Genomic DNA, 27,863 nt, shown 5'->3' on the forward strand with positions numbered 1-27,863 from the left:
ATTGTATATATTATTATACTTCCCTTCACCGTTTCCCTGCGTGCTTCGTCTCCAAGTGCTCAATCAATATTTCCTTTTTTTTTTTTTTGCCTCTCTTTTCTCTCTCTCTCTCTCTCTCTCTTCGATAAATATACGATGCGACCCTCCTCAATTTTCTCTTGTCATTCTTGCTCGCTCACTCACTTCACATTTCTTATTGCTATTTACTGCTTCTTCCCGGTGTGTCTTTTCATCGTCTTGTTCACATTTACTTTTTGTAAAGATCGAACTCTATTTCCATCTACCGTGTCATCCCAATCTTCTACTGTCCCACACTGTCGTTAAAACAAAAACAAAAATACGGAGATGAACGTGCCCGTTTCTACCGGAGCGAATTCTTATGGTGAAAATGGATCTTAACTGTTATATAGGGCACACATAGACACACGATGCGTCACGTCTCCAAGGCCAAAGCAATCCATCGTTTTTTGTTTTTTTTTCAATTCCCATCTAGCCATCATACCATCGTATAACATACTTGCCAAAAAGAAAAGAAAACAAACTTGGTGTTTCTCTTTTTAATAACCTTCCCCAGGCCTGAGATTGTGTGTTGTATTATCTGCGTGTCACCTCTACAGTCACCCACGTACGCCCACCTGTCAAACTGTTGTATTCTCAATATGATCGATACCGTACGTGTTAGGCGTGTGCGTACCCACGGAACATCAAAGTCTTTCTCTCTTTTTTTCCCTCCCCTCTTTCATCTACTTTTTCTTCTTCAACCGTGTCGATCTTTAATCGTCAACCCCATTCCGTGAACATCCATCATGATTCAACTTTCTTTAATATACATATATCTTTTTATTCACTTTTAAAAAGACACACACCAACAAGTATATTGCGAAATGGACAATCAGTATGTCCTAAATCCACTTTCCCTCTTTCGATTTTTTGCCAGCCGATCGAAGCCACTTTGCCCCACATGCACACTGAATAATTTGCATATCCCCTTGGTCGTTTGAAAACTTCTGAAATTGTTTTTCGTTGTTGTTGAGAAGTGAAATAAAAATCAAGGAAAATGTATCGGTGAGAATGGCGGGGTTGTGTGGAAATGACGAGTGATTTACGTCTTGATAAAACATCAATTTTGTTCGGTAGTTTCGGAAAACTATTATTGATCTACGGCTGATGATTAATGTACGTCATTTATGTCAGTTTCTGTTGGCAAAAAAAAAAAACATTTTCCTTGTCCCAACTTTTCCTTGTCCGTGCGTATGAATGTGTGATTGTTTGCTATGTAGTGCAATTAGTTGATCTTACACCAAATGTCCCTCATTCTGTATCTGCTCCCTTGTTCCTTCCATTTTATAAACGGTACTATACCTTTATTATATCATATATTATTACACGATGTTCGGTGATGACAAACGGCAAGGGCGAACCGGGAAATCATGTTGTTCATTTTCGTCTCAAAATTTCCCAAATCTCAAAAACCATATAAATTGTTTCACGAAGAAAGCATTTCAGCAAGATCACATACAATTTCTTTTCGAATTATTCTTTTAATTGTCGTATCTTCGCAATATTGTTATACAGAATACGTATTTCCAGACTGCAAGTGGAGATATAATTGGTTCAAGATTGCAAAGGTCAGCAACGATTTTCCTATAGAATGTTTCGGCTTCGGCTGAATTTGGGCAAATAGAAATAAATTGCCTTCTTGTATTACAAAATGTGTTAGATGAATAATGGGTTGCTATACACTCTTTTGCTGGTGTACATATTTATAGTTGATGTATGACAAGTAAAACATATTCACAGCAGGCCAGACAGTCGTGCCACAAGACATTACTTTTCCTCTTCGTTCAGCATTGCGAAAACACACACACGTTAAAATTGTTTAGCTGTTTCTTGTAATAGTTGTTCTATGATGGAGATGGCAACAGGAAAAACAAACATCAGTGCATCATTGTCTCCAATTGGGATACATTTTGTTTTTTAAAAGAAAAGAAGAATGAAAAATAAAATTGATTCTGTGTGTGTATGTCACAGAATAAATGCGTATAAGTGCTAAACAAAATCTCCGCGAAAGAAACTTTTTCGCTGATGTTTACGGAAACAAAGTTGATGAAAATTTGATGGAGAAAAACCGCGAGACAAGAAAAAAAATTAAAGTATATAGCCACTTCCCAGCGAAAAGCTTTAATTATTTACACTGCTACATCCTCGCTAACTCTAAACTAAAATGTATCTACACCGCACATTTTCCGACTGCTCGACTATCTTCGCCGCTCACAATTGTGTTTACCATATGTGTATGACGCGTAAGTAAATATGTATCGTACCAAAAACGAAGTGATCAAATAATAAATGCCATCCCCAAAAAGGCAAAACTATTTATCCGTTTCCCCTCCATTTTTTTTTATCTATCTCGCTCGATCCTATTTGATAACCGGCCACTACAATTGAGCAATTTCACAGAGCCGGACGGAAGGGTCGGGAGTCCACAAATCGTACCACGGCCCGCAACGCTGGTCATCGCTGGCATCGTCTGATAGTTGATCCAAACTGCGCGAACTGCCCGATTTAGCCGATTGCAAACGCTTTTTCAAACGCAAGCTGTATTCCTCGAATTCGGCCTTCATTTGACGCTGTTCTTCCCCTGCCACGATTGTAGTCCTTCTGGCCATCTCCAGCGGCGATGATGTCCCGTCTAATTGGTCTAGATTGAACTGAACTCGTAGCGACGGCGAAGAGGCATGCAGCCAGCAATCCGGCTGAAATTTGCGAGGCAAGGTGTGCGGCATGATGCCCGATCGATCGTAGTCAGCTCGAGAATAAGGTGACGCTTCAGTACCTTGGTCGGTACCTCTGTCTAAACGTCCAGGATAAAATGGATGCAATAGGGCTAACGTCGGCGGCCAAGACGGCAAATTCGGTGGCAAAAAGCGGTCGATGGCCATATAGCCAGACTCGCTGGATCCAGGATCTAGTAGATCTGACTCGCTTCCATATTTGCGCCAGCCTAAATTAGAGCGACGGCTCTCCGATCGAGTCACTCGACGTCGGGCAGTAGTACAGTTCAATCGAGATGGTGGGCGGGGATCTGTTGCTGGGCAACTTTTGGGTAAAGGCATCGGAGGACGCCAACCGACGTAACAGGGCACGGACGACTTGTGCTGCCATGGTGTCACCTCAGCAGCAACTGACGGCTGTTGTTGATGAACGTCCTGGAAGAACAGCGCCGTATCCAGGAAGGAATCCTTTGAACGGGTGCGAAACAGCGCTGTTTTCAGTAGACCTGGCGCTGCGGATAATTTGTTTTTGATCTTGGCTGCAGTCGCCATGCTGCTAGTTGTTGCCGCCGTCGACACCGGATCACGTGATCCCACCGATCCGTTCGATGGTGTATTCTTCGTGAACAGTCCCGACAGACGTCGAACAGCTCCTGAACGATCTGTCGTTTGTTGATGTTCATTCTGCTGTCCTGCACCTTGATTTTTCTCATTTTCAAATTTATTAATTGCAGTCTCCTCGCTTTTCTGGGCGTTGCAATGTCGCCGCAATTGTTTTGATGCTTTAGAGCGCGTCAGCGTTGCCAAATAGCCCAACACGGGAGGGTAACTCGAAAGTTTGTTATTAGTCTGAACGATAGACGGAGAACAAGCAGAAGAATTATTAGCGCTCGGTTGCTGTTTGCCCCCGTTCGTCGCGATGATGTTGTCCACGTTAGGGCGTGTCTTGGTCGGTCGATCGAGTGTCATCGAAAGGCCTTCGTTGTAGTAAAATGGAGTTTCTTCTCCTTTTTTTCGGCCATCATTCGATCGCTTGGTGCTGCTTTTGCGCGGCCTCCAGTCGGCTGCCTCCGATGCGCTACATATGCTGTTTTGGCTCACGTCCACAGCTGAGCTGTACAAGAGCCAATGACGCGACAGGTTGGGTGGAAATCTGTTGATTTTCCAAGAGTCATGTAAACAATATCTCTAGATATACACGAAAAACATTGTCATCTAAAAATGTAAGCTCTGCGTCGTCGTGGATGGCGTGCACCGAATAATAAAAGGAGTAAACATATTGCTGTGAAAAAAGATAGTAAGAGCGGATAAACGAGTATTACGAAAGAAAAAGAAGATGCCAATAGTTGAGCTTTCATCGTGGATGAAAGTAAGAAGCAAAGGAGAAGAGCCCATAAGGAAGAAAGAAAACGAATAAAAACGTGTGTACACTACATATAGCTGAAAGGTAGCTGACGCACATACGTACCGAAGAAGACAAGAAGAACAAATGAAAAACGTGATGAAGAGATACGCTACGACATACGTTTTCGAATAGAGTCACATGAAAGAATCTGTAGGAATATAGCCCGTCTTCTTTTCCCTCCATTTTGTTTAGTTAATACACCCATTCGTTGTCTGTAAAGCTTTATGATCATTGTTGTTATTATCAGAGCGTGGTAGAAGCAGGAAAAAGAAGTAGAAAGGGCAGACATATATACCGAACAACCCACTCGTAATAGGCAACCGAAGATCGTGTATGTAATCACAGGTCAAAGGCGTCCAAGACACGATGGCGAAACGGGAAAAAAATGATGGGAGTGAGAAGGGGGGAAATGATAACGAGATCATCTCTCTACATGAGCCAGCACTAAAGCAAGAATCATATACAAATGGAGATGTGACACAACAAGAAAACAGACATACGAAAAAAAAGGAGAAAACAACATAATGTCTAAATAGGTTTTTTTTTCCAGTTGCCCTCCGCATACCGGCCATTGGAGCACGTCGAATCGATCTTCCGCACAGTCGACTACTCCAAGCGGATGAAAAAAAGGGAAGGTTTTTTTGCAAAGACGTCAACACAATTGAAATTTTCTTTTGTCTTTTTCTTTTTTTTTTTTTTTGAAAGGTTTTTTTAAAAAATGTCTTTTCCACTTCGAATCAAAAGCACCATCACCGAAGAAGCGTTGCCATTCTGGGTATACTGTCGTCACATGGAGAAAAGAAAAGAAAGCCAAAAACGACAACAACAGGTTGATTTCAGTCTTGTAAAAGCCAAGTCAAGCACCAGTCAAGCAGAAACCAACAGATTCTTTTTCAAAATTTCTTTGTGACTTAAGAGTTATGAGAAATCGGAAGAAAAAAAAGGACGGAAACGCGACGTGAAGTAGAAGGGAGCCCGTCAAGTAAGAGAGAATATGTTGTGAAAGAAAAGTGGAGGGAGGATTCAGACGAGAACGAGCTTCCCCCCCCGGAAAAAAAAGATCCAAGAGGTTGCGATAAGAGAAGAACGAGTGAAACGGAGAGTAGGAGGAAATCAATAAAGCCGCGCAGCACCCCCGACCAACGTGACGTTTCCGAAAGACCCGCTTATTCAGCCCCATCCATCATCATTCGTCGTTTTTCCAATTGACTGCTGCTACTATAGCACTACTACTACTACTACTCCTGTCTTACTATAATATGGACTGACCTGCTAGACTACCTCGTTCTCTTATTTCGGAGTGCACCAAGAGCTTTCTACTTCATCAAGCGTCTAACTCTATTGCTGTTCTTCTTTTTCGCTTAAAGGAAACCAGAGATTCAGCATTCTTCTTTGACCGATTCCGGAAGAACCGAGACTACATTGTAACGCCACGGCTAGTATAGATTACGAGCGTTCGCAGATCTGATTGACGCGTCAATTGCGTTTAGCGAATGAGCCTGATTGGGTTACCATTTTTGCTTTTCCTCTTTCGAATTAAAAACGCGATTATTGAAAATGGGAAGAAATGAAATCAGGGAATACTCTTTTTCGATCGAAAAAAATTAAATAAAATCCCGTTGTGGAACGAAGTGCCGTCTCTTCTCAACGGTCTATCAACATTGACATGATTGTCGAGACTATGACAATCTATCAAGTATAGTTTGCGAGAAGGAAAAAAAAAGGAGATTTTTGAGAAGAAAAGAAAATGTTATTGGCAATAGAGTGTTGAGGGAGAAAATGGATGCACATTGGATGGAATTACGAGATGGAAAGCGGCCCGTACAGGCAAAGGCTACACTATCTATAAACTTCTAGAAAGAATGATGTAAAAAGAAAGGAAAGAGAATGAAGACGAATCGATAAATATGACTTAGTCTGTATACATACGGAGGCGTGGCCTATATTACCACCACTCTATACACCAAGAAGGGCACCATATGCTTTCACGGAGAAGAATTGGCGTCTAACGTACTGCACGTATCGGTGGTTCTATAGACAGCGCCGCTAGCCCGATAAAAATCCGATAAATCTAATCAGAAAAAGAAAATGCGGCCAGCACGGGCAGATGGTAGGCATTGTGGTGATGGCGTACGACGATCGATCCCCATCCTTCTATTTTCTGTGCAGAACCCCAGCACGCTTCACGTCAACTCGCATATTGACTATACCTACATATTGACAACACGCGTGCATGGAAATCAGAACGCGGTCTTTCACGCACCGGATAAAGTCCCATTATATCGCAAAGGTCTATTTTCTTTTCACATGTGTGTCCACACCCGAGTGGGCCCTGCCTACACCTTAACCGTCCTAACGTAATTGGATCATCATTTCAAAAAAAAAAAAGAAAAACTTACCGTAAAACCAGGGCAAAAAAAAAACTAAAATAAAGATAGGACGTACAGTTTAATAATTGGGGCGGGGGGGGGGGATGTAAAAGGGGAAACGGATCCAGTTCAGCGAACGAAAATACTACAAATAAACGAGAACCTAACAAAAGAAAGTGGAATAACGGCCGGTGAGCCCTAATAATCCTCGATATAATAACCACATATATCCTGGAGCAGTTTAGAGAACCGCCACATTAGAAGATGAGGTGATCTATAATTACATCTAATCATCAACTCCAAAAGTAGAAGATAGTGGCTTATGTTTTTCGAGTTTTCCCTTTTTCCAATACGCTGTGATTTACAACTTGCCTTATCTTCTATTAGTATTGACTGTAATGAACTTACTTGAGGCTCTCCTCGTCCGAGTAGTCGACTTCGGGTGCCGGAGGAGGCGATGGCTGTTCCAGCAGAGTCGACGGAGGTTGTTGATGGACGAGTGAAACTGATGGCTCATTGGCAAAGCCGCTATCGCTGCTGCTCCGCAGGCTAAGATCAGCTGTGTTGGTCATTCCTAACAGGAGCGAGTGCTGCTGGATTGAAGTGGATGCCGGAGTCGTTTGGATGCGTGGCGGAGGGGCGGGTGCTTTCTTGGTCGGAGAAAAGACGGCGGTGCTAGTAGTGGTGGTGATGAAAGGTGAATTGCTGCTGGACGCGGAGATGTTATTCATTGTGGAGGAGCTAAACATTTTAGGTGTTGAAGCGGAATGGGAAAGTGGTAACATCGTCATCATAGTAGACGGCGAGGCAGGGGTGGCGCTGGTGGAGGGCCGCCTGTCGTGCTCGGCGGAGGCAACTGGTGCGGCGGACGGTGTCGTTGCTGGACAACTGGGTGCGGAGGGCGTTGCTGCTGGGCACAGAAGCCGCTCGGCGAACGCTGAACGCGACTTACGAAGCTGACCGGACGCAAGATCAATTGCAAAAAGAGATTAATTCAATTAAAATGTATACAGTAATAAAATCAACATGTCCACTGTTCATTTCCAATTCAAAATTAAGCAAACTATGCTAATTGTACTAGGGATGGTTATCGGGTGGAGAGAGATGGTTCAAGCGCTACTGTACCTTACTGAAACCAGGCACCTTATTGAACAACGCACGATCGCCTCCTAGTAAAAGACTATTGGGCCTGATGGTGGTCGCATTGTTATTCTGCTGCTGTTGTTTGTTGATGGCTTGCGCGTTACGGGCGCAAGAGCTTTGCAGTCCGCCGATGGACGATGTTATTGGCGTGATAAGGTGCGGCATACCACCACCGCTGGAATTGGAGGCGGAAGAATTGCCGGACGTGGTCGATTCAGCGTCTACATTATTAGCCGCTAGCACGACGGGGCTGGGGCTGGCAAGACTCGTGTCAAACTGCGAGCGCAAGCCAAGGCTAAAATGCGCCAGGAAATGAGAAGAAATCATAAAGGCTACTAGATTGGAATCATAATTCTGCGAAAACAATTTGAGGTCATCTTAATGTCATATCTACAGTGAGTTACTAAATAAGCTGACTGATGGTAAAAGGAAAAAGGAACTCTACGGCCTTATAAAAGCTAATTTCAGAAGACGATGATATCGAATGATCGTACCCGGAATCGACGTCAGCGTCTTTCACCTGTTCCGTGTAGGCCAGCGGGAACCATCCGCGTTTCCCCGTTCGGACATTCTCGCCGTAGTACCAACCTTTATTGCGATCCCCTGTGTGTTCACAAAAATAAAACGAAGAAATTGAGATAGCTAACAGCGCCTTCTGCACCTAGACTACGTCACTATGTAGCGCGTAACACGCGAAGACTGAAAATGAATCGCAATCGTAATAAAAATGCTAATAGCAAGTCAGATGTTGTTCGAGCCAACCAGATAACGGATGTGCCTCATTCCGAGTTTTGTGTGGAAACAGAATCACGTCCTAGAGTCTGGTTATTTATGTAATAAAAAAAAAAGGTAAATTCTGATAGTACCGTTTGCGTTTGAGTGAAAGGAGACGGGCTCGTCGCCGAGCAACAGAATCAAATCGCCTTCAAGGAAATTGATTTGATGCTCGCCGCTGGAAAGATAGGCGTACAAGGCCCGGACGGTTCCTTTGGTGCTGCCAGGCAGCGCCAGAGATTTGGGTCGCGATGTCGTTCCAAAGCCGCTCCTTACTGCAACGCAAATTTCGTTTCGTCAAACACATAAAACAAATCATTAAAAGAAAAAAGACTACGGAAAAATTGATGGTTTGCTTTTTCCTGAACGCGGGAAAGCAAAAAATGTTACCTGAACGGGAAGGTGAAGCGAAAGCCAAATTGAATTCAGATTTCGATTTGCAAAGATTAGTAGATCCTCCCGCGAGACGGCCGTGGCTATCTGCGGCTGCAGAAGCCAGGCCTTGGTTGGCGCTTATTTTTGGATTGACGGCCTCAGCAAACGTCGATTGAGCTTCCTCGTACAGGTAGGAAGTATCTATCGAGTGAGACTTACGCATCTGCGAAGCCGAACAAAAATCCACTTCGTCCTCTAGCGTTAAAACGGGCGTCCGCGGCAGGGCGTAAAGGTTTTCGTTGTTCGTCTGAGATTGTTTTTGATTTCGTTTTTGTGAAGTTGTCCTAATTAGATTTAATTTCAGTTTGAAAACAAAGTGAGTGATTACCCCGCTTTGTTGACCCAAAAGGAACTCTACGCAAGGTGGCAGTTCTTCTCGTGCTTTGGACGTTTCCTGCCAGCCGTCCAGGTGTTTTTCCAATAACGCGGCTCCTTTGCCGTAGTGAGCTAAAAAGTGTTTCGACAACGATGTCTGGCGTTCCAACACGAAACCGTAGCGTTTCCTTTCTTGGGCGATGGCCTGTCCAAACGGATACATGTAATTTATGCTTTTAATATTCAGTTATTTAGTTTATCTCTACCTCTTTTAGACTTTGCTCGCAAAATGCGTCCAGCTTAGCTTTCTCTTCGTCCATTGACTGTAAATGCTGAGATAAATGTGATTGTAAAAAATAGCGAATTCTTTGAATCGCAAGTTTAATTGAATCATTTGTCGACCGTGAAAGCGACTTAGAGCGTCAGCGAAACACGTTCCACAATTTAAAATGTTTGCTTTAAATTTCGTGTCGTTCATCTGCAGTGTTCAATTCACCGTTCACATAATAGATGGCTGTAGCTATCTGCACGAGCCGCTCTCGTGTAATCGTGCGAACGCGGGACGGGAAGAGGATTTGGGACTACTTACCGTTAAGACTAATTGATTTTTCCCCATCGAACTAGCTGATTGCTATGCAGCTATTTACCTTGATCTCTTTGTCGTACGAAGCTGACGAACGATTCGATTTCGACGAGCTCTTTTTGCTGTGTTTCTTCACCAGGGACATGGCCTTGCTGTAGACGTCATATTGGCTGCGATACTGTTGATTGAACTTCTTGTGATCCGCCTTTCAATCGTTTGAAGAAAACAAAAGGAAAAATCAATTATTAAAAAGACAACAGCCAATTCGAGCGGACTCTATTAGCTCAATAAAATCTACGTGGGCTTCTCTAATAACGTTAATAACTGTTGAGCCATGCTCTGCTTTGTCCTTCATAACAGTAAGCAAACCGTATTAACTGAACATGAAGCTTTTGTTCTTCAAGTTAACTGCAAAAATTTGCAATAACTGTGGGCTTCGGTAAACGTAGGACATTTGCAGAGGGTGAAAAAAGAAAACCGTAATAGAAACATTTCCGTTTAGCTTTTGTTCGCTGCTGTTTGAAGAGTCCTTACAGTTGCTACTCATTTTTGTATGACAAATGAACTTCAAAAGAGACAATGCGTAACGGAGACTTACCTGTACAACTTTGGTGTCCTTTTCAATATTGGATTCTAAGGGCACAATCAGGTCAACGTAAAAGGCCTTTAGCTGTAAAAAAGAAAAACGAAAACAAAATAAGAAAACAAATGACAGGTGCATCCCTTTTTTTCTGCTTGGACAGGAGGAAATTCAAATTCTATTTCGCTAACGTTATTCGATGTTCCAGACGAACGACCTCGTTCATCGGCAAAGCAAAGGCCACAACAAGGAAATGATATTATACCCTCATAATCCCATTATAGCGCTTACTTAACACACATACATATCCCCCTTCTCTATCAGACGAAGACCTAAGGTGCTGTCTAATCAATACTGATTTGGCCAGTTAGTTTTTGTTCCAACGTCTGTGCACCCTAACCTAACTCCTCCGGCCAATTTGTAATGTTTTTGGATACTGATGAACCAAATAAATGTCGAATATATGCAATGCATCATTCAATTATACTAGTTTTCCATTTAAAAAAAGAAAGCCAATTGAAATCAATAAACGTCTGTTCGTTTAACGACGTTGTTTGTACTCACCGTATTGAGCTGTTGGCTTTGAATTTCCCGCTGGACGTCGATCATCTGCTGCATGGCAATACCTGTTATGTCCATGAAAAAAGAAAAAAGAAAATAAGAAATCAACAGATGGCTCTATAATTTTTCGTTTCATGCAAAAATACTTGATTTATTCTGATAATTAAACAGATATGCTAAAACAAACGACCAATGTAGCCGAAAGGCAATTTCAACATCAAGGCAAACATGATTACATCCGCTTTTGATTTACTGGTTCTCAATTTACTCGTTTTTTTTTTTACTGATTACCATCAGGTCCGCCTTTCTTTCTTTCTACATGAACGACTCGTAAACCATTGGCTGCCGAGTTTCACGACCAAACTATAGTTCTTGGATGTTGTGCTCTACTACACCCTCTCCCTCTTAGACAGAGATAGATACGCAGACACATCCTTTGTGTAAATATAAACTAGGGTGGTATGTGGGGAACGCACACGGACCCTCTTCAAGAAACGAAAAAGAAAAAAAAAAATGAAAGAAAAATAAACCCGACGTTAGATTAATGGACCAACTGAAGAGAGGAACACATCAGTGAGGAATGGTGCGGCGGGATGGCTGGGGAGGTTTCAAAAAAAAAAGTGAAAGAGCTAAAGAGCTAGGGGAAAAAGATTGACTTTGACATTCCCATCGAGCACCACTACACAGATTGTAGTAGCGCGCCCTAATATAGTTTATGGACAATCCTAACTTGTGCAAGAACAAACTTAGATACATTGTGTGCTTTTTTTTCCCCCGTGGCGTACGCGTTAGCTATTTGAAGACGCACGCTATACTTTTCGGACAGTTACTTTTCATTCAAAATAGAAAAAAAAAAACCGTTCCCACTTTTTTTTTTCTTTCCTGTCGTTCAACGACACGAACAACAGCTGAGTCCCGCGTCCGCCTGCGTCACCAACATTGAAAAAAAAAAAGATGGTGAGGGGGACGTTAGAGATTGGATAGAAAAAAGACGTTGATGTAAATAAGCTAAGGAAAACTAAGAGGTTAGGTTTCTGTGTGACACGAAGTGAAGTTGAACGTTTCGAGATCTTTTTTTTTTCTACCCTGATGTATACCTTCACTGCCGGAGAAATTTCATTTTCATAGGGGTGTTTGTGCTGAGTGAGGTCGCAGTTATTTCGTTGCTTCGTACTGGGCCAGTGTATGGCATCCCCTTCGTTTCACAACGGAGGATGGATGACGACAATTTTGTCACGAAATGAAGCAGGGGAGGGAGGACAATATATTTATACACATCTAGAAGATGACGGCGTGGCTGTGTGCAGGAAAACAAAAAAAAAAGAAGCGAATGGAGAAAACAACAACAGCTGATGCAGCGTAAATAAGAAAATGCGTAACGTGATTAAGAGCTCAATGAACTTGTCCAATAATTCAACATATTTCAAAAATCATTCACGTCACATTCTCCGTTCAATCTTCTTCCCTTAGAGTTCCTGTTAACTATACATACTTTCTGATCTAAAATTCAGATGGGCAGCACATGAAAGAGGCTGGAACCTTTCCGATTACCTATAGATGGGGAGGAGTTTTTTTACTTTAAAAAAAAGAAGATGATAACCGAAATTATATCGACATCGGTAGGAGGGAAAGTTTTGATCAGCGCGGGTTTCACGAGATACACGTTTCAATCATCCGCCCAGACGATGCATAGAGTCAACTCCCCTAACTATTCCTCGCTGTGGTTCTGTAGCTACATCTCTTTTTTGTGTGGCTTCCCTCTGTTGGTAATGACTCTGACATGTTGAACGATAATGCTCCGAAAAGAGTCAACGGATATAATCTCTCTATTCTGTCCTAGTTCCTATGATACCTCGTCTCACCATGCAGAGGTAAAAAAGCCATTTTTATTTTCATTTTTTTCAATTCGTATCCCGCGGGTTTTCCTTTCTGACTTTGAGCCGTTCAGAAAAAAAAAGTTATGAGGCCGGTATTCACAGCGGGAGAGGCGCAAGCGCGTTCACCAGACTGCAATTGCTTGGCTTCTTTGCATTTTTCACGCTCGACACTTTTTTTTTTCTCATTTCGTTCTGAAATGTTTTTGGTAAATAGAGTTTTTCATGGAACCTGTTCTACCCCTCCAGCTGCCATGGCTGAAAGAAAATTTCACATTCCATTTTCACACACAAAAAAATACGTTGAATATGCTGACGTGTTGTGTTCAAGTCTTATGTGACGCCACATGACTGCTGGACACGACCTTGCCGATATTGCGCATTCCGCACAGGTTTATAGGAGCGTAAAATGAATAATATTGAGATCACTTGCTGCTACTTGCTGTGAAAATGTATTATCCAGTCCGTCAATTTCTCGGCTTATTCATGAGATCATTTATTCCCGTGAGTATGCCCTAGTATGTAATAGCTTGCCCATACATTTGCCTATGTAATATAGTCTAAGCCTACGTTCGCTGTCCATTGACTCACCATCGCACTAGTACTCTCTCACACGGGCGTTGATAATATTAAAACAAAACAAAAAAATCGATAAATATTTTTCTCAACTGCTTTATTATCGTTATTACATGCTCCGAGTGCCATGCATACGATTTATAGACTATAACGCTATGGGAGGAGATTCCGGGCTGCCTGTTCATCTTCAAAGTGAAGTTGCATTCGATAGAAGAATAAATGTGTACTCCCCTCCAAAAGGAAATGTTTAGAAATAAAAGCATTAAAAAAAAAGAAAGCAGTAATAGTGTTTAATGCGTACGTTTTTTAATAGCAGCGCTATGTTTTCCCTTTATATATATATATATATATTGGCCACTCCATATACTTATTCTGCACATCTACCGCTATGTTATGTAGATGAATAGCCATTTTTATGCTGGTACACATTGCGTTTGCTGACTCACTATCCCCCCGAAAAGTGTTTGTACCTCTCAATCGAAATGGCCCCACTTTTTATAACAAATAGTAATGCTATCCGCGGAAACTAAAAGCGCAGTGAGCAGGGGGGGGGGGGGGGATGTTCGTCCATGGCATAAAGGAAAAATATAAAAACGATATGGAAAAGAGGGACAGCTCTATATCGAAGCTGTTGGGTTATATACCTCGAGTCCATTTCTTTCCTTCTCCCCTTTGTATAACTTGTTCTTAACTGTCTGAAGATAAAACGTTGCAAGAGCTTCGCATGAAGGAGAAAAACGAGAAGACGGAAAGAGGGGTTAAAAATAAATATTGATTATCTTTAGCCGCAGTGTCTAAGTCTCTTTCCACCCTATTTCTATTCTCTTGTTATTCTTTCGGCTTCTGTGCTCTCGCTCTCCCTTACCGTTGTAAGTATATAATAGTCATTCTTCCGCAGTACCGACGGCCCAGCCCATCTAAAATAATACGAGAAAAGTTTGCGTCAACGGAATTATTCTTTTATTATGACTTCTGCCTGCATTTCCTACGCTACCCTCCATTTCCTTTTTTCGCTTCGATGAGGTACCGTCTATCAGTTTTGCCGCTCCGTGCGTTAGTTATCCGTGTATGACATCAATCAAAACACGTTGCCTCTAAGAATAAATGGGTTCTTCTTTTTCGTACGTCTCGTTATTATTCAGCTTTTTCATCAGTAAAAAAGAAAAAGCAAATTTCACGATGAAAGGAAACGACGCACTCGTGAACGAGATGATCAATTAGTTATAAAATAAAGGATGAAGAAAAAGAAAAAGGTTCGTCATCAATTGGCTTGGCCTGATGATATTAACTATAAAACACAGACTTTGTCACTGAACATTTCTCTTTCCGGTATAGGTCTTTCTTTTTTTCCTCCCAATTTCTCGTTGCCGTTGCAACGGATATGTCGTGAGCGGCACGCGCTCCCCTGCAGCTAAAGAGTCATCCATCAGATCATGCGCTGATGCCTCGCTCTATTATTATTATTGCTTCAACTGGCATAGACATCACGGAGATCGCAACGCTTCACTATATATACCACACATACATCTACTTCCCTTTTTTTTTTTTTTGGCTTTGGTGTCGTATGAAAGCTTAACATTTTTCGCTTTTAAGGGCTTGACAAAAGGGCGCTTGAGCCTACAATCATACGCTCACTCCTGCCATGATTTTTTTTTCTCATCTCCTGGAATCTAATATATCACTTGTTCTAGAAAAAAAAAAGTAGAACCCTCTGAGGATAGCGTAATATTTTGGTATTTATTTTATTGCGCTAGACGGGGATGTGTTGCGAGTGACACAACGAATGGGGGGGGGGGGGGGGTGATGCCAACGGGCGCGTTATTACAAATGTCTCGACAACAGTGGGAAAACCAAAATCGTTAGCCAGCGGGAATGTGTACGTTGTACGTAAGGCAATACTATCTTAACATATCGAGTCATCTATAATGTATGATTAGATGATGGGGATAGCCTGTCGCTGTTATTAGGACATTGAGGCTGCATGTCCCCCTCCTGTATAACAATCATTTTGAGCCTGAAAGTAAAGGGGAGAGTATATTATGTTTGAGAAAATACCTATTAGTTGGGGTATAATCGAAGGGCGTGCCCTTTTTCTGAATAACACTTTGCTGCCCTGAAGTACCTAGTCTTGCATTTTTTTTTCCCCTCCCTATTTCTATCCCGAAACGTAACGTTTCATTTACTAAAAAAAAAGATAATCAGAATAGCGGGGCTTCTGCGCTTTGGGATGATACGTTTTTTTTTATGTCTCTATAAAAACGGCTGTGCCTTTTAATAATCAACTTGCTTCATTTGACTATTCCTATTCCCAGTATTAAATGTAGCAAGTCTCTTGTGCCTATGTTTGCTTTCCTTCTTTCCTCCTCTCAAGCTGAGTGTGTACACATACTCCAGGATAAGGCATTCCACTGGGGGGAGTGAGCAAAGGGAAAGAAAAAAAAAGCGGACAGACTTCCTCTGATGTACAAAAGCGAGAGCCTCGATCGTCAAGTTCCAATTTAGATGTTGAATGTATACACACAAAAAAATGTCTTGCAATGGCTTAAAGCTTCCCCTTCTTCCGTCCGACGGTAGGAAAGATCAGGAAATCCATCGGGGTTGATGCCAACACAAGACACCGATGTACGTAACGGCGTTACGGAATTGTAAGGGGTGAAAGTTTGGCTCTCGTAACGGTTTTTATGTTTTGCAGCGAGCTTTCTTCTCCGCTTCATCGCATTTAATGCGAATATCGGATCGCAGTCAAGTTTGATGTTATCGTGCATAATGACTTTGCGACCCGGCAATAGTAGGGGAGGAAAAAAAACAGGTCATGTAAATGGTAGGTTTTTTAAAAAGACAGTCTCTATAAAAAGCAAAAAGCGGTATAGTTTTCAGGGTACAAGAATGAAAATTACGCGATGCTGTGTAAAACCGAAATCTGTGGAAATCTATTTCGCGCGTGAAACCCAACCATCTCATATACCGTTTGAATTGATTTTGTTTCATGGAAGAAAAAAAAAAGGATGAATTTGTATGTTTCGCTTCCCTCTTTTGTTATTTTATTTTACTCTAAAAAAGTAAAAAAAAAAAAGTCCTTTCTTTTTCTTCCTCTTCGATGCGCGGCTCTTAAAATGTTTCTGGAGCAATAATGTTCCTTACCCTTTCCACCGTGACACGTTGCCGAGACAACAGCCATTCGTTCCACGACGACGAAAAAAATCTTTATTCTTGTAATATTCCGTGGCTGATGCCAGTCCTTTTATCCTTTTATAAGGGAAAGAAAAAAATGGGTGTGGGGACCCGTTCAATTTGAGGCAACAAGCGGCTGCTATTGAAGCTTTTTACTACCTAAACGTACGCAGCTTACGTGCACAAGTTTGATCCTCAGATATATTTGCTTCGACGGACGGCTGCGTTCCGATCTCATCCAAAACTCTTATAGATTTTCTACTAGCGGCTTGCGTATTTGAATTTCAAATTTTTTTTTTTTTTTCTCGCCAAGCCTTTTGTTTTTTTTTGTTTTTTCAACCGACTAGTCCGTCTGTGCCAAACAGCCGACACGTCGGCATTCCGCCGATCTCACGAAGTGCGGGAAAATCAAATCAAAAGTGCGACTGAACACGGAATGTCACATTCTGTTTTTAAAATTTTTCTCTTCCACATGTTTGACGTCGTTCTGTATTACCATTCCTCTTCTTCTTTTCACGACGGACTTTAAAGTTCGGTTTTAAGCAAACACATCAAAACAAAACTATTGGATTATTTCGATGAAAGGAGAAACGAGGACAAGGCTCAACATATTGGACAATCAACGAGACAATAAACGTCCTACGATGTGCCGTACGGTCGTTGTCACCACCAGATACTCTGATCAAAATGAAAGGCAAACAAAAAAAAAACACGATATTCACCGATGATTGCGCACCGACAAAAGAGAACGCAATGACAGGCCGGCGAGAGAGGAGAAAATAGGCTTGTTGCAACGACATCATCGACGACACGAAAAAAAAGGGGGAGCTCTCTAAAAACATCTGATTCCGTCGTCGGCTTCATCTTTTATTGAACGACTAGCCGTGTAAAAGTCAGAGAAAAAAAAAAGACTCTGGAGAGGGTAGAAAGAAAGTGAGCCGATGATTTTGAAGAGGATCAAAGAACAAAAAAATAAAAAAAAAAAGAAGTAGGTTGACGGAGGGATAGAAAATACATGTTATATTGCAGTTTCAGAGGGCTAGAGAAAATACTACACTCAAAGTGTGTCTACTACACGTATATCTAGAGCTGTTGACCTAAACGTTGGGGCACGATTCTTCTTCATTGGCCTCCGCTTTCTCCCCCCTCGACTGGACTCGTGTCGTCACGTCAAAATGCCCACGAGACAAAATCCCCCACTTTGGGTTGGATTGATTACACAGCAAACTAAACTCCCCCTCTACTCCTCTCTTGGTCTATATAAGCTCACGCCTCACCACAGCAGTTGCGTATGTGTCTGTCATGTGCCATCCAATGCCCGTTTGCTTGAATTAGAAATGCACCATGTATAGACACACACACACACACACACGGCAAAAAGTGTATAGTTGATTCTCTTCTTCACCCTTCGTTGATATATTCCGTTGAGGCGACGGAGCCGATCCTCTTTGTTATAGAGTTGCGGTTGGCCGGCCCGTTTGTTGGATGATAACAAAGTTACTCATACACGACTGACAGGGACTTTCTTAGTGATTCACGGACGCAGACGCTTTGCTCCTCTTCACTTCACTGTGAACGAAAACTTGTTTCCGCAATTCGGGTGTGGTACTTAGAGAAACAAAAAAATGCGGACTGCACAAACGTACTCTGTTTTTGTTGCGTAGCTTTTCATGCGAAATCAGCAAAAAACTCAAAGTTTAGTTTTCTTATTCCCCTCCTCCCTTTTTTGGGGTGGGGTTGAATCCGAGTGAAGTTGACATTTTTATTTTATATATTGGCTTTTCTTCGACGTTTTTGGGGTATCTCCTTTTGCGTCGAGCGTCGTCCTTTTTTATTTCCGCCTTCTCCTTTCAAGTTGGCATTACCATAAATCTCGAATAGAACCCTCGTTAGTTGACTACTGTCTATCCGCCGTGCCGAACCTTTCCGCTCTTGATTGTGTACTGCTTCGTCACCGTCGGCGGTCGTTGTCTTTTATTGGATTAGGTACGAAAAGAGAGCCACAATACGGACGATGAGGTGCCAAACAGAGCGATGGGTGGGTCATCAACTTTACAATTTCTTTTCAAATGTATTTCGTTTTTCATCCCACCCTGTTGACATAAAGATTCTCATTTAAAAAAATCATGCGCACCCATTGATTGCATCATTCCATTGAATGCCGAGCCATTAAATCGACCGTAACATTCGGACTCGGTGTGTGGCATATACGCAACAATCAGCCTGCGCAAAAGATGAACTTTTATTCTTTTTTCCTTACCAATGTCGGCCGTTCCGCCGCAGGTTCCCTGTTGAGCTTGCTTGGCCACCCGCGACAGAGATTCCAAATAGATTTTGGCCGCGGCTGCCGCTCCTGAAAAGAAAAAAAAGAAAAACAGTAAAATTATGTATTCAAGGAGCTAGGCACGAAATACAATTGTATGCACATCAAAAAGGAATGCAAGAGAGAAAGTGAAAAATGAAGAATCAATGCCAGGGTTATTATGGCCCATTTTTTTTTTCGGTTTACGCCACAAACGAAAAGAAGCTATTCCTGTCATCATTTCTTTTTTTTTTTTAGAGATAGTTTTGAACGGGTTCGTGGTCCACCACCACCTGGCATCGGTCTGTTTATAGTACCATTCGAAACTGTGCTATAAAAACGAAATTTCTTATTATTATGGCAGGGCCATGCTAAATAGTGCCATCAAAATCCTTTTCGCCCCAATGACGTTGGGTCGTTATGTTTGCCAAACCTATGAATATACTGGGCTATACTATGAACTGAGACCATAGACGACCGATTTCGAAAGTCACGAGAGTTAAACACGAAAGTCACGCTTAGAATGTTCCCTCCGACCGTCATTTGTAGGACACCATTCATCAAAAACTACCAACCAAATGCGTTTTTTTTATTTATTTTGCCTGTATATAAAAAAAAAAAGGTCCTAAATTCATTGGCAAACGAAAGTGAACGACTGCTTGCTAGTTTTCGTTAAAGGCCACTTTCGTGTGCAGAATAAAAAAAAAAAAGGGACAGCGCAACTCCATCAACATTGCGAATGAGATGAGTTCAAAAATTAGAAATAAGAGTGGGAGTTTTAATATATTTTTTTTACTGTATCGCCCATGTGTGCGTTAGTGTGTGCGTAAATAATTGCTTCTCTTAGAAAAAAAAAAGAAATAGGAATTTCTATAGACGTTCCAAACACGTATTGTATAACATTGGACTTCGTGAAAGCGCATTGGGCTGGCCGTCTCTCTCTCTCTCTCTCTCTTTTGATGTTTTTCGCTGTCGGACAGATGATGCTTCACGCTTTCTTTTTCTTACAGGCGCCGGCGCAAAACGTGTGGAATCACATTAAGACGGTGGAATGAATTCACGTGTGTGCCGTTTTTGTGTGTGTGTGTGAAACAACCAGCCACTGCCCAGCCCAGCGCGTTTACATGCATATAACAGCATCCTCATCATCATTTTCGAATAATAGTATTTTTATTTTTTATTTTTAGGCGTCATAACCGCAATAACAGAATAGGTTGAGGCTGTCCATTTGTTTTGAACAGTGAGGGGTTAAGATTCATTTTTACCGGTAACCGCCTTCAGCCGCACGATGGCCTCGAGGCCATCAACGCTAACGTCAGTTAATCCATTTTCCCTTTTTTGAAAATTTTGCTTTGGCATTTTGGATAATCCAGGGTAAGCAGCTGACTGCTCCTGTCTGGAATGTTTAGGCGTATTATAAATACGTTCTGTACTACACTTTCTACATAACGAAGAGCGTAGTAATAGCATCAAGTTCCTTTTTCTTTTTGCATTTGCTACTCATTTTTTATTCAGCATTTTTTTTGTTGTTGTTGTTTTGTTTTGGCGTTACATCGACATCAATCACAATCACAAGAAGAAAAACGTACTAGGGAAGGCCGCAGGTATGGAAGGGGTTTTGTACGTTACCTCATTCTTTTTTATTTCTACGTGCTTGTTCAATAGGTAATTAATAAACACCCGGACGGGATAATTACTTCAATCTTTCATTGATTGAAAAGGTCCAAAAAATCATAAAAACATTTTTTTTTTCTTCTTGTTTGTCTGTGTGTGGGCCTCATACTGAATATTAAACGCTACACATTTCGTCAAGCAAAAAAAGAAAAAAAAATTCTAGAAAGAACAAAGAGTGTCCATAACTCTATCCAAATAAATCCTTCCTCCTTTTTTTCAAGTTTGGAAGTGATATCGATCCGATGAAGCGCTCAGCTCTAACGTCCACTCCAACGAGGGCGAGGGGAAAAAAATAATAATAAAACTGATTCCCCATCTACGTGTCTTTTCCCTTTTCTCTGTACGACGCTTCAGGTGCTTCTTTTGATCTCCCTGAACCTGTACGGAGTGGGGGAGATCGAAAAGCTTGTTACACACAGGGGAACTGTCTATTTTTATGACACTGCTCCGACCGTGTTAGAGGGCCACTGTTGCTATACTAGCGGAAATATGTAATATTATTTTCCCTCCCTTCTTTTTTTTTTTTTTTCTAAACAGGAAAGTCGGCCATAATAAATGCAAGAATTCGTGTATAAATAAAGTCATCGTTCGACATCTGAAAACAAAAAATTGTTCCTATTTTCGTTTATGTTTTTCGCAGTCGTATTTATTTGCCGTCTATAAATGTGCGAACAATTTTAAGGCCACGCGTGTGTGTTCTTACAGCCCTTTTGCCATCATAAAACATCCGAGCAGGAAGAGAAAAAAAAAAAAAAAAATGCGAACAGAAACTGGTGGTGGGGGACGAATGGAGTCGATAGTCAAGTTTAACCTCGGCTGCTTATTTAATGCTTTTCCTTGTTTCGTTTCTTGTTTATGTGTCTAGCATTTGCAGTAGACATTGATACATTTTCCCATGCGTCGGGGACCACACCTGAAAAGAAGGTTAAAGCTATACGGATGTATTTCAGCCTACATAAAGGCTGAATCGTGTTTCTGCTGATATCTGCTTCACGGAAGATAACGCAAGAAAAACAACATGATCTCTATTATTCGCTGCATTTTCATTGTCATTTTTTTTTTCAAGGCTACGCTACTCACGACCCAGCAAAAATTAAAGCCAATTTGGCTTCGTTTGGCTATTGTTTGGTCTGCTGTATTTATACAACGCGTGTCCCTGTGCTATGCCATACCTGAGACAAGACAAAAAACATTTTGTTTCGTTTCACATGTCCCTTCCTTTACCGTACACTAGCGTTCACTACGTCTGCTAAGTGTTGGAGCGTGATGTGTTCACAGGACGCCTCTGATTGGGTAAAACAAGTAAATGGAATGGCAAACGCAAGGCTGTATGGCTAAGCGCATTCTTGCGAAGGACGAAGAACAAAAAAATGGCTCTATATATCGAATGCAAACAAGAGTATTTACTAAGGTTACCACACATTGCGTAATCAATGTCTTTCTTTAAAGAGTGGAGGGATTTAAACTGATCGTTTTTTGTCTCCAATCGTAAAAAGAAAAAAACGTTTCCAATTTTTTTGTTGTTTTCTACTTTTTGTTTTCCAGATTTTAATTACGAACTGACTGCAATATATAAAGTTATAAAGCTCCAGCCTTGGTGGCTATACCACCAGTCGTAAGGTATTCGGTGTCGGTGCAATTACACGCAACGAAAAAATAGTAAATCGTCATACTACACTGCCTCTGGCAAGAATATCACATTGCGGAACAAACAACAACACGAACGAAAAAACTCGTGAAAATAAACTATCAGGAATGCAATTACATGATTCGTTTCTTTTTTTGGTCTAAAGTTTTAAACACAAACCCGCATTTTTTTTTTCATAGCTTTGCGGCTAAAAAAAAAAAAGAAGAGTGTAATGTAATAAACTTACCGTGTAAGGCCTTGAGATACGATTTCCCAGCGTTGATCAGTTGCCTGGCTCCTGGGTTAAATTTGTCCAAAATGTTCTGCTCGCGCGTTGTGTGTCGTCATCGCGCGCATTAGAGCGGGGGAGAGAGAAATAGAAACAACAACAAAATATTAATGAACGAAACTATAACAAGACCGTTTTGCTGTACAATCGTTTAAAAAAAATAAAGAAACACTGACTTCGAATAAGACAATAAGAGAGCATTTATAAAAATAAATAAAACGACCTTTGCTCACATGATACACACACACAGACCAACGAAAGAGGCCATTATACGCAAGTCACTCTTCATGATGATAATGATCCTCCAACCTTTTCTGGAAGAAAACCACCCAAACAAATGAAAAGTAAATTTACGAGTTCGCCTAGAGGTCGATCGGCTGTCTACGTAAATCCGTAAGAAAAGACAGACATCGATTCCGTCCTCCACCGACCTTCTAACAGCCAGTTATTTACCTATTATATTCTTTAAAATTACGATTTCAAGGGAAAAAATGCGTATCTATGCTTTCCAGCATCAGTGCGAATGTAGAACTAGCTTATAACTATCGCCTCGAGAAGTTTAATTTATTTTTAAAGTTGTTTTTTACGCTTGTTAAGCGCGCCCTATAAAACCGGCGCCACCATAAGACATAGCCTATATATGCGCATAACAATGGGCAGGTAACGAACTCGGATCAACCCCGTTTAGCACGGTCGCTTTTTAGGTTTTTTTTTTTCTTTTAACATTAACGACAAAATAATAAAGAATGAATAACAGTGAGCTATAGACGTCGAATTGAAAAGAACGTCGTGTTTCTTCTGATGAACAAGTTTTTGGCTTTAGATAGGAGAGAAAGTTTTCGACTTAGTCGTTAAGTTAAAGAACAATGCTCTTCTAAAGAAAACAAGACGTAGTGTTACAAATTCACAACCGAAAAAAACAAAACCGTACCAAACAATTTCTCTGTGCGTCGCAATTCGACAAGTGCCGACTTCACCAATGGACGTTGACGTCGACAGCAGCAAATCGAATTTGCTTCGCACTTTGGACGTCTGCTCCAGTCTTGACTGTTACACAATAAAGGCGGGGACTTGACTAAAATTAGAACAGGCTAAGCAATAAATATATATATTTTTTTTCTTCTCTCTTTTATTATTTCAAATGGAGGGGAAGCGCCCAAAGAAAAAGTTCGCATTTCAAACATTTTTTTTGTGTGTTGTGTTCCGTGTCCTCCTCCCTGGAGGCAAATGCTCTACTTCGGCTCATTAAGATCCGTCGACTTTTATTTTATTTTCAATTTTTTTTTTTCCTTTTCCTTATGTCTTTCCTTTACGTCGACGAGACAAAAAAATCCGTAACGCTGAAATCTTCCTGCCATGTTTTTTTTTCCTTCTTTATTATTACTGTTCCAGGTGGAATGCGTTAGGTCTGCCAGACGTCTTGTCAGTGCCGAAGATCATTGGAACGACGACGTTCTCCTAATTTTTTTTTCCTTCCTCTCTCTCTTTCATTTTTCTGTTGTTATTTCGTTCGAGTTGCACCATCGATCGTTATCTTTTTCCAATTTAATTGTCATTAAATGCAGGTCACAAGTTGCAAAGAGCTTGGCCTGGATATCTGTGAAACAGAAATTAGCGGTGACGGCGCGGGCGTTTATTTTTGGGCCCGTAATAATGCGCTCAACCGGCGACAATAACCCGATGACGACGCCTTGTTTCCTTTTTTTTTTTTTTTTTTTTTTTTCAATGGGAACAAGAACGAATTGTTCTGCCGAAAGACAGAGAGCCATTTTGCACCACAATCTAAAAAAGAAATGTAGAGATGGCTGGTAAACGGATGAAGACGTGAAAGAAGTCAGAAAAAAAAGACGTTTCGTTATTATTTTTAAGTATTAGACTTTCTCTTTCACACGCTGCGAGTTCGCCTGATGATCGTTCCCCGCTAGCAAAAAATTCGGTTGGTGCGCAGATGAGCACTGGAGCGAGGGCGTCGCTATAGCGGTAGCCCGTACACAACAGTTACAAGTAGAATAAAAGCTGAGAGGTCGTGGGCTTGTTCGGGTCGGAGAGTCTTCATCATCTTGTCGTCTATCGTCTATCTTTATATATACATATACATACGCTGTTTTCCTATTATTTTTATCGTGCGGCACTGTATGTCAATCGCTTTCTCTCCTGGAACACATCAACCGTCTCTCACATTGCGCTATTGAACACAAAACGGGGACGGATATGTGCTAATGTTTCACCGCCGTAACAATCAAAAAAGAGCAAAAATGTCGGAGAAAAGATTGCACGATTGTTCTTTCACTCAATTCACTTGTCTAACCGCTTGCATTCCCGTCAACTCTCTCTGATGTTTGCAATCGAAAACAAGGCAAAGTGTTCTCTCCCCTTCTTTCATTCGGAGGTTGGAATTTACGAAGTCAGCTGATTGTAGACAATGAGCGACAGGAACTTAAAGCGGGACACGAGACCCCGTTTCTTCATTTTTTTTTTTTTTTTTTTTGTTTCTTTTTATCGCTTTGCTTTGTTGTTTTGTGATGGGAAGAAATACATCGAGGACCGTGAGAGGGGCTTGTTAACAAGGAGAAAAGTGATGCGGTGAAGCAACGGACATTATGAATGTTTTGTCTTCGAGCACCGAGAATTTATTGGCGGCGCATTTCCTCATTTCTCTTTCTGCATCGTCGAGACAATTGAAGAATACCTCTTTCTATTTTTTTACTTTTTCACCGTTGTGCACACAAAAACACGGTTTTATTTGAAATTCCACTCAAGTACAGACCCTGTCATGTACTTAACTTGTTTGCACACCGTCATCATCGTGCAAGGCGGCAATTATTCTTGTTTACTCGCTGTTTTAACATTCGGTGATTAGTGGCCGTTGACCAAAAATTCGAGTTTTTTTTTAGTTGGTCTTAGTTGGTCCCGTTGTTTATTGGTTTCTCGTGGGGTGGGCCGAAATACTAACAATTCTATCCGAAAAACTTTGTGTCTGTTTCATTAAATACCTTCAGTCATCCATCGAGAGTACAGCGCTCCTGCGTTTTTAGCTTTTAACTAAATAATGAAGAATCATAACCGTGAAACTTGCAAATCATATTGTTGTCTTTAACTGGTGTTTTTCTCTACTAAAAAAAAAAATTGGTAGTGGAGAAAAGTTGAACGCACCTTGTTGGTTCTTTCTCAAAATGTTTGGAAGAACATTTTTATTTAGCGGTAGTTGTTTATTGAAGTCAGCCGGCTTCTCCCTAACTTTGCCTTCCCCCTCGTCATCACCCTCCCCTCGTTTTTTTCCAGCAGCAACGTGAAGCTCATTATTCACGGATATCACCTTTGACGATGATCTTAAACTCGAGTGAACGACACTTGCCCGTCTTCTTCTGCCGAGACGGTGAAAACGATATTTGTGCACGTTAGAACAATGGGAGGAGCCTGCCTACATTCAATACGACGGCGTTCGCATTTTATACGATGGATTCCATTTTCTCAGAGAAATCGGGGATGCAAAGATCAGTAGGTTATCTCTAGGTATGTAATCAGATTAATGCTGCATTTTGATGTTCTCTAATCGAGGTGGCTTTCATCACTCCCCAGTCGTTCTGATGTTTCTTTTTCCATCAAGTGTCGTCTCCGGTTGCCATTTTGCATTAAAAAAAAGCGCTATACACACAGATGAGAGCGAAAGTATGTGTACAGAGGTAAACCAGAGAGAGTACCCTCTTCGGTGTGTGAAAAAGAGAGAGAGAGAGAGGTAAAAAGGTAAAGAGAGAGTGAAAGAAAAATGAAAATGGCTTTTTCCATCTTCTTCCACTTGCTCAATTCTTTTCATTGAGAAGTTGAGAGAGATGTGAAGAGCGGGTCAAACTTTCCTTTTTTTCCTTCGTCGCGAGCACATCGAGGCTTGTTACCAATCAAAGGACGTGAAACAAAGAACAACAAGCGAAGGGTTTAGAGAGGGAGAAAAAAAAAAAGAGACACACAATGTAACTGTAAAAACTGTTGGCGATTAATAAAGTGGCACGGGAGAACAAGAAGAATAGAACTGCAAAAACCATAAAGCGAAAAGATCGAAAGATTTGGAACCTGCACACAAAATCTCCCGTGGATCATTAGCGCGCAATAAGTAATGTTTTCTTTAAGATTGTGAACTTCGTCACCTTCGCCAGGTGTTTGCGGTCCGTTTGAAAACCTTTTTCCTCTCCTAACTCTCTGGTGTAATATCCGATTTGTTCTGTCGTTGATCTTATCTCCCCCCTTTTTTAAAGTTTCGTATTTTGCTATTCAAAGGTTCTTGGGAATTCTCGTTATTTATAAATCGCAGCGTCATTTGGGAATATAAGCGACAATAATTAATCTTTTGGAATTAAACTCAGGAAGGACAAGGGCGCCAGCACTCCAGTCTACCATCCACTCCATCACCTCAGAAAGTAGGATAAGTGCATTCGGGTCTTGCAGTAGCCTTAAGAACAAACTCTTGGGAAACACGACGACCGTTTGGAATTTAGCTCGGAAATGTATAAAAATAAATGATTTCCTAAGCGACGAGGTGATGTGGCGCATACACCTGCTGTTTTTATGTTTCTAAGTACTACCCCTGTGTATATGAACACACCGAGGCGTTGTATGCACGCTCACGCAACGTCGCACTCCCTAATTGTTTAATAAGAGGACTACCGTCAGGGAAGGCCCATTCTCAACGTTGGGTATCACGTGAAAACAGAAATTGGACAGGCGTTTGCCGTGACGGTGGTTGTCTGGTGCACCCTTTTTTTTTTCTCGTTTTCACCATTGACCCTCTGTCGTTAGTTGTTTTCCTACCTTGTAACACGCGTCGACGTTCTTGGCCATCTCTTCCGGCTCCATTTTCAGCTGATTTGATGGCAGGGGCGTGTAGAAACTCGCAGCGACGAAAGAGCTAGAAACGGTGACAGTCGTTTCTTAAAGATAGGCACACACACACACACGCGCGCAGAGCATAAGAGCGAGGTCTATAATCAGAAACGAGTGGTATGTAAAGCAGGTGTCCGGGTGAATCCAAATGTTAAACGTGAAATGAACGAAGTGTTAACGCCAGCAGCAGACACATCACTGAAAAATGTCAATGTCAAAACCTTTTGACTTCTTTGCCGGTTGATGATACAGAATGGCGCAGCGATAGACCAACTTCCCAAGTCACTGGGCAACATATACGAACCAAAAAGTTAACTAACAAGCGGCGAGGCCAGAAATTGAGTTCCAATCACGAAAAGTTGAGGGAGAGAAAACAAAAACAAGGAACGGGATCAAAAGATAGAAACGTGAGGTGGAGAAGGTGTAGCAATAGCCGGGAATAGTTGTATAGGGATAAAAGAGAGAAAGAGAGAGAGCGAGTCTCGGACTGATGGTGACGGCTAGCCGGCTGGTTCGTAACTGAAGAGGGGCCGTCA

At 41.5% G+C, this 27,863-nt stretch overlaps 1 protein-coding gene across 1 annotated transcript; it reads right to left on the bottom strand.

Annotated features, from left to right (window-relative positions):
- Nucleotides 1-1,521: 1,521 nt before the first annotated feature.
- LOC130692043 (serine-rich adhesin for platelets-like) lies at nucleotides 1,522-27,832 on the bottom strand. The gene is made up of 14 exons (XM_057515106.2): nucleotides 27,256-27,832; nucleotides 22,411-22,486; nucleotides 18,821-18,913; nucleotides 10,943-11,004; nucleotides 10,397-10,468; nucleotides 9,863-10,003; nucleotides 9,482-9,547; nucleotides 9,229-9,420; nucleotides 8,856-9,147; nucleotides 8,558-8,740; nucleotides 8,186-8,294; nucleotides 7,674-7,986; nucleotides 6,957-7,504; nucleotides 1,522-3,927 (listed from the first exon to the last, which is right to left on the bottom strand). The coding sequence occupies exons 1-14, from the start codon at nucleotides 27,298-27,300 to the stop codon at nucleotides 2,439-2,441; spliced, it is 3,681 nt and encodes a 1,226-aa protein (XP_057371089.1). The 5' UTR covers nucleotides 27,301-27,832; the 3' UTR covers nucleotides 1,522-2,438.
- Nucleotides 27,833-27,863: the final 31 nt, after the last annotated feature.

The sequence above is a fragment of the Daphnia carinata genome, chromosome 1 (genome assembly GCF_022539665.2).
Source record: "Daphnia carinata strain CSIRO-1 chromosome 1, CSIRO_AGI_Dcar_HiC_V3, whole genome shotgun sequence".
Lineage (NCBI taxonomy): Eukaryota > Metazoa > Arthropoda > Branchiopoda > Diplostraca > Daphniidae > Daphnia > Daphnia carinata.

Excerpts from the sequence above, each read along its gene's own strand:
- LOC130692043 (XM_057515106.2), bottom strand. The coding sequence starts at position 27,300 with ATGGAGCCGGAAGAGATGGCCAAGAACGTCGACGCGTGTTACAAG. Across the intron at positions 11,005-18,820 it reads CGGCGGAACGGCCGACATTG|GTATTGCCATGCAGCAGATG; the intron begins GTAAGGAAAAAA and ends TGGACATAACAG. Across the intron at positions 9,148-9,228 it reads TTTTGGGTCAACAAAGCGGG|ACGAACAACGAAAACCTTTA; the intron begins GTAATCACTCAC and ends AAACAATCTCAG.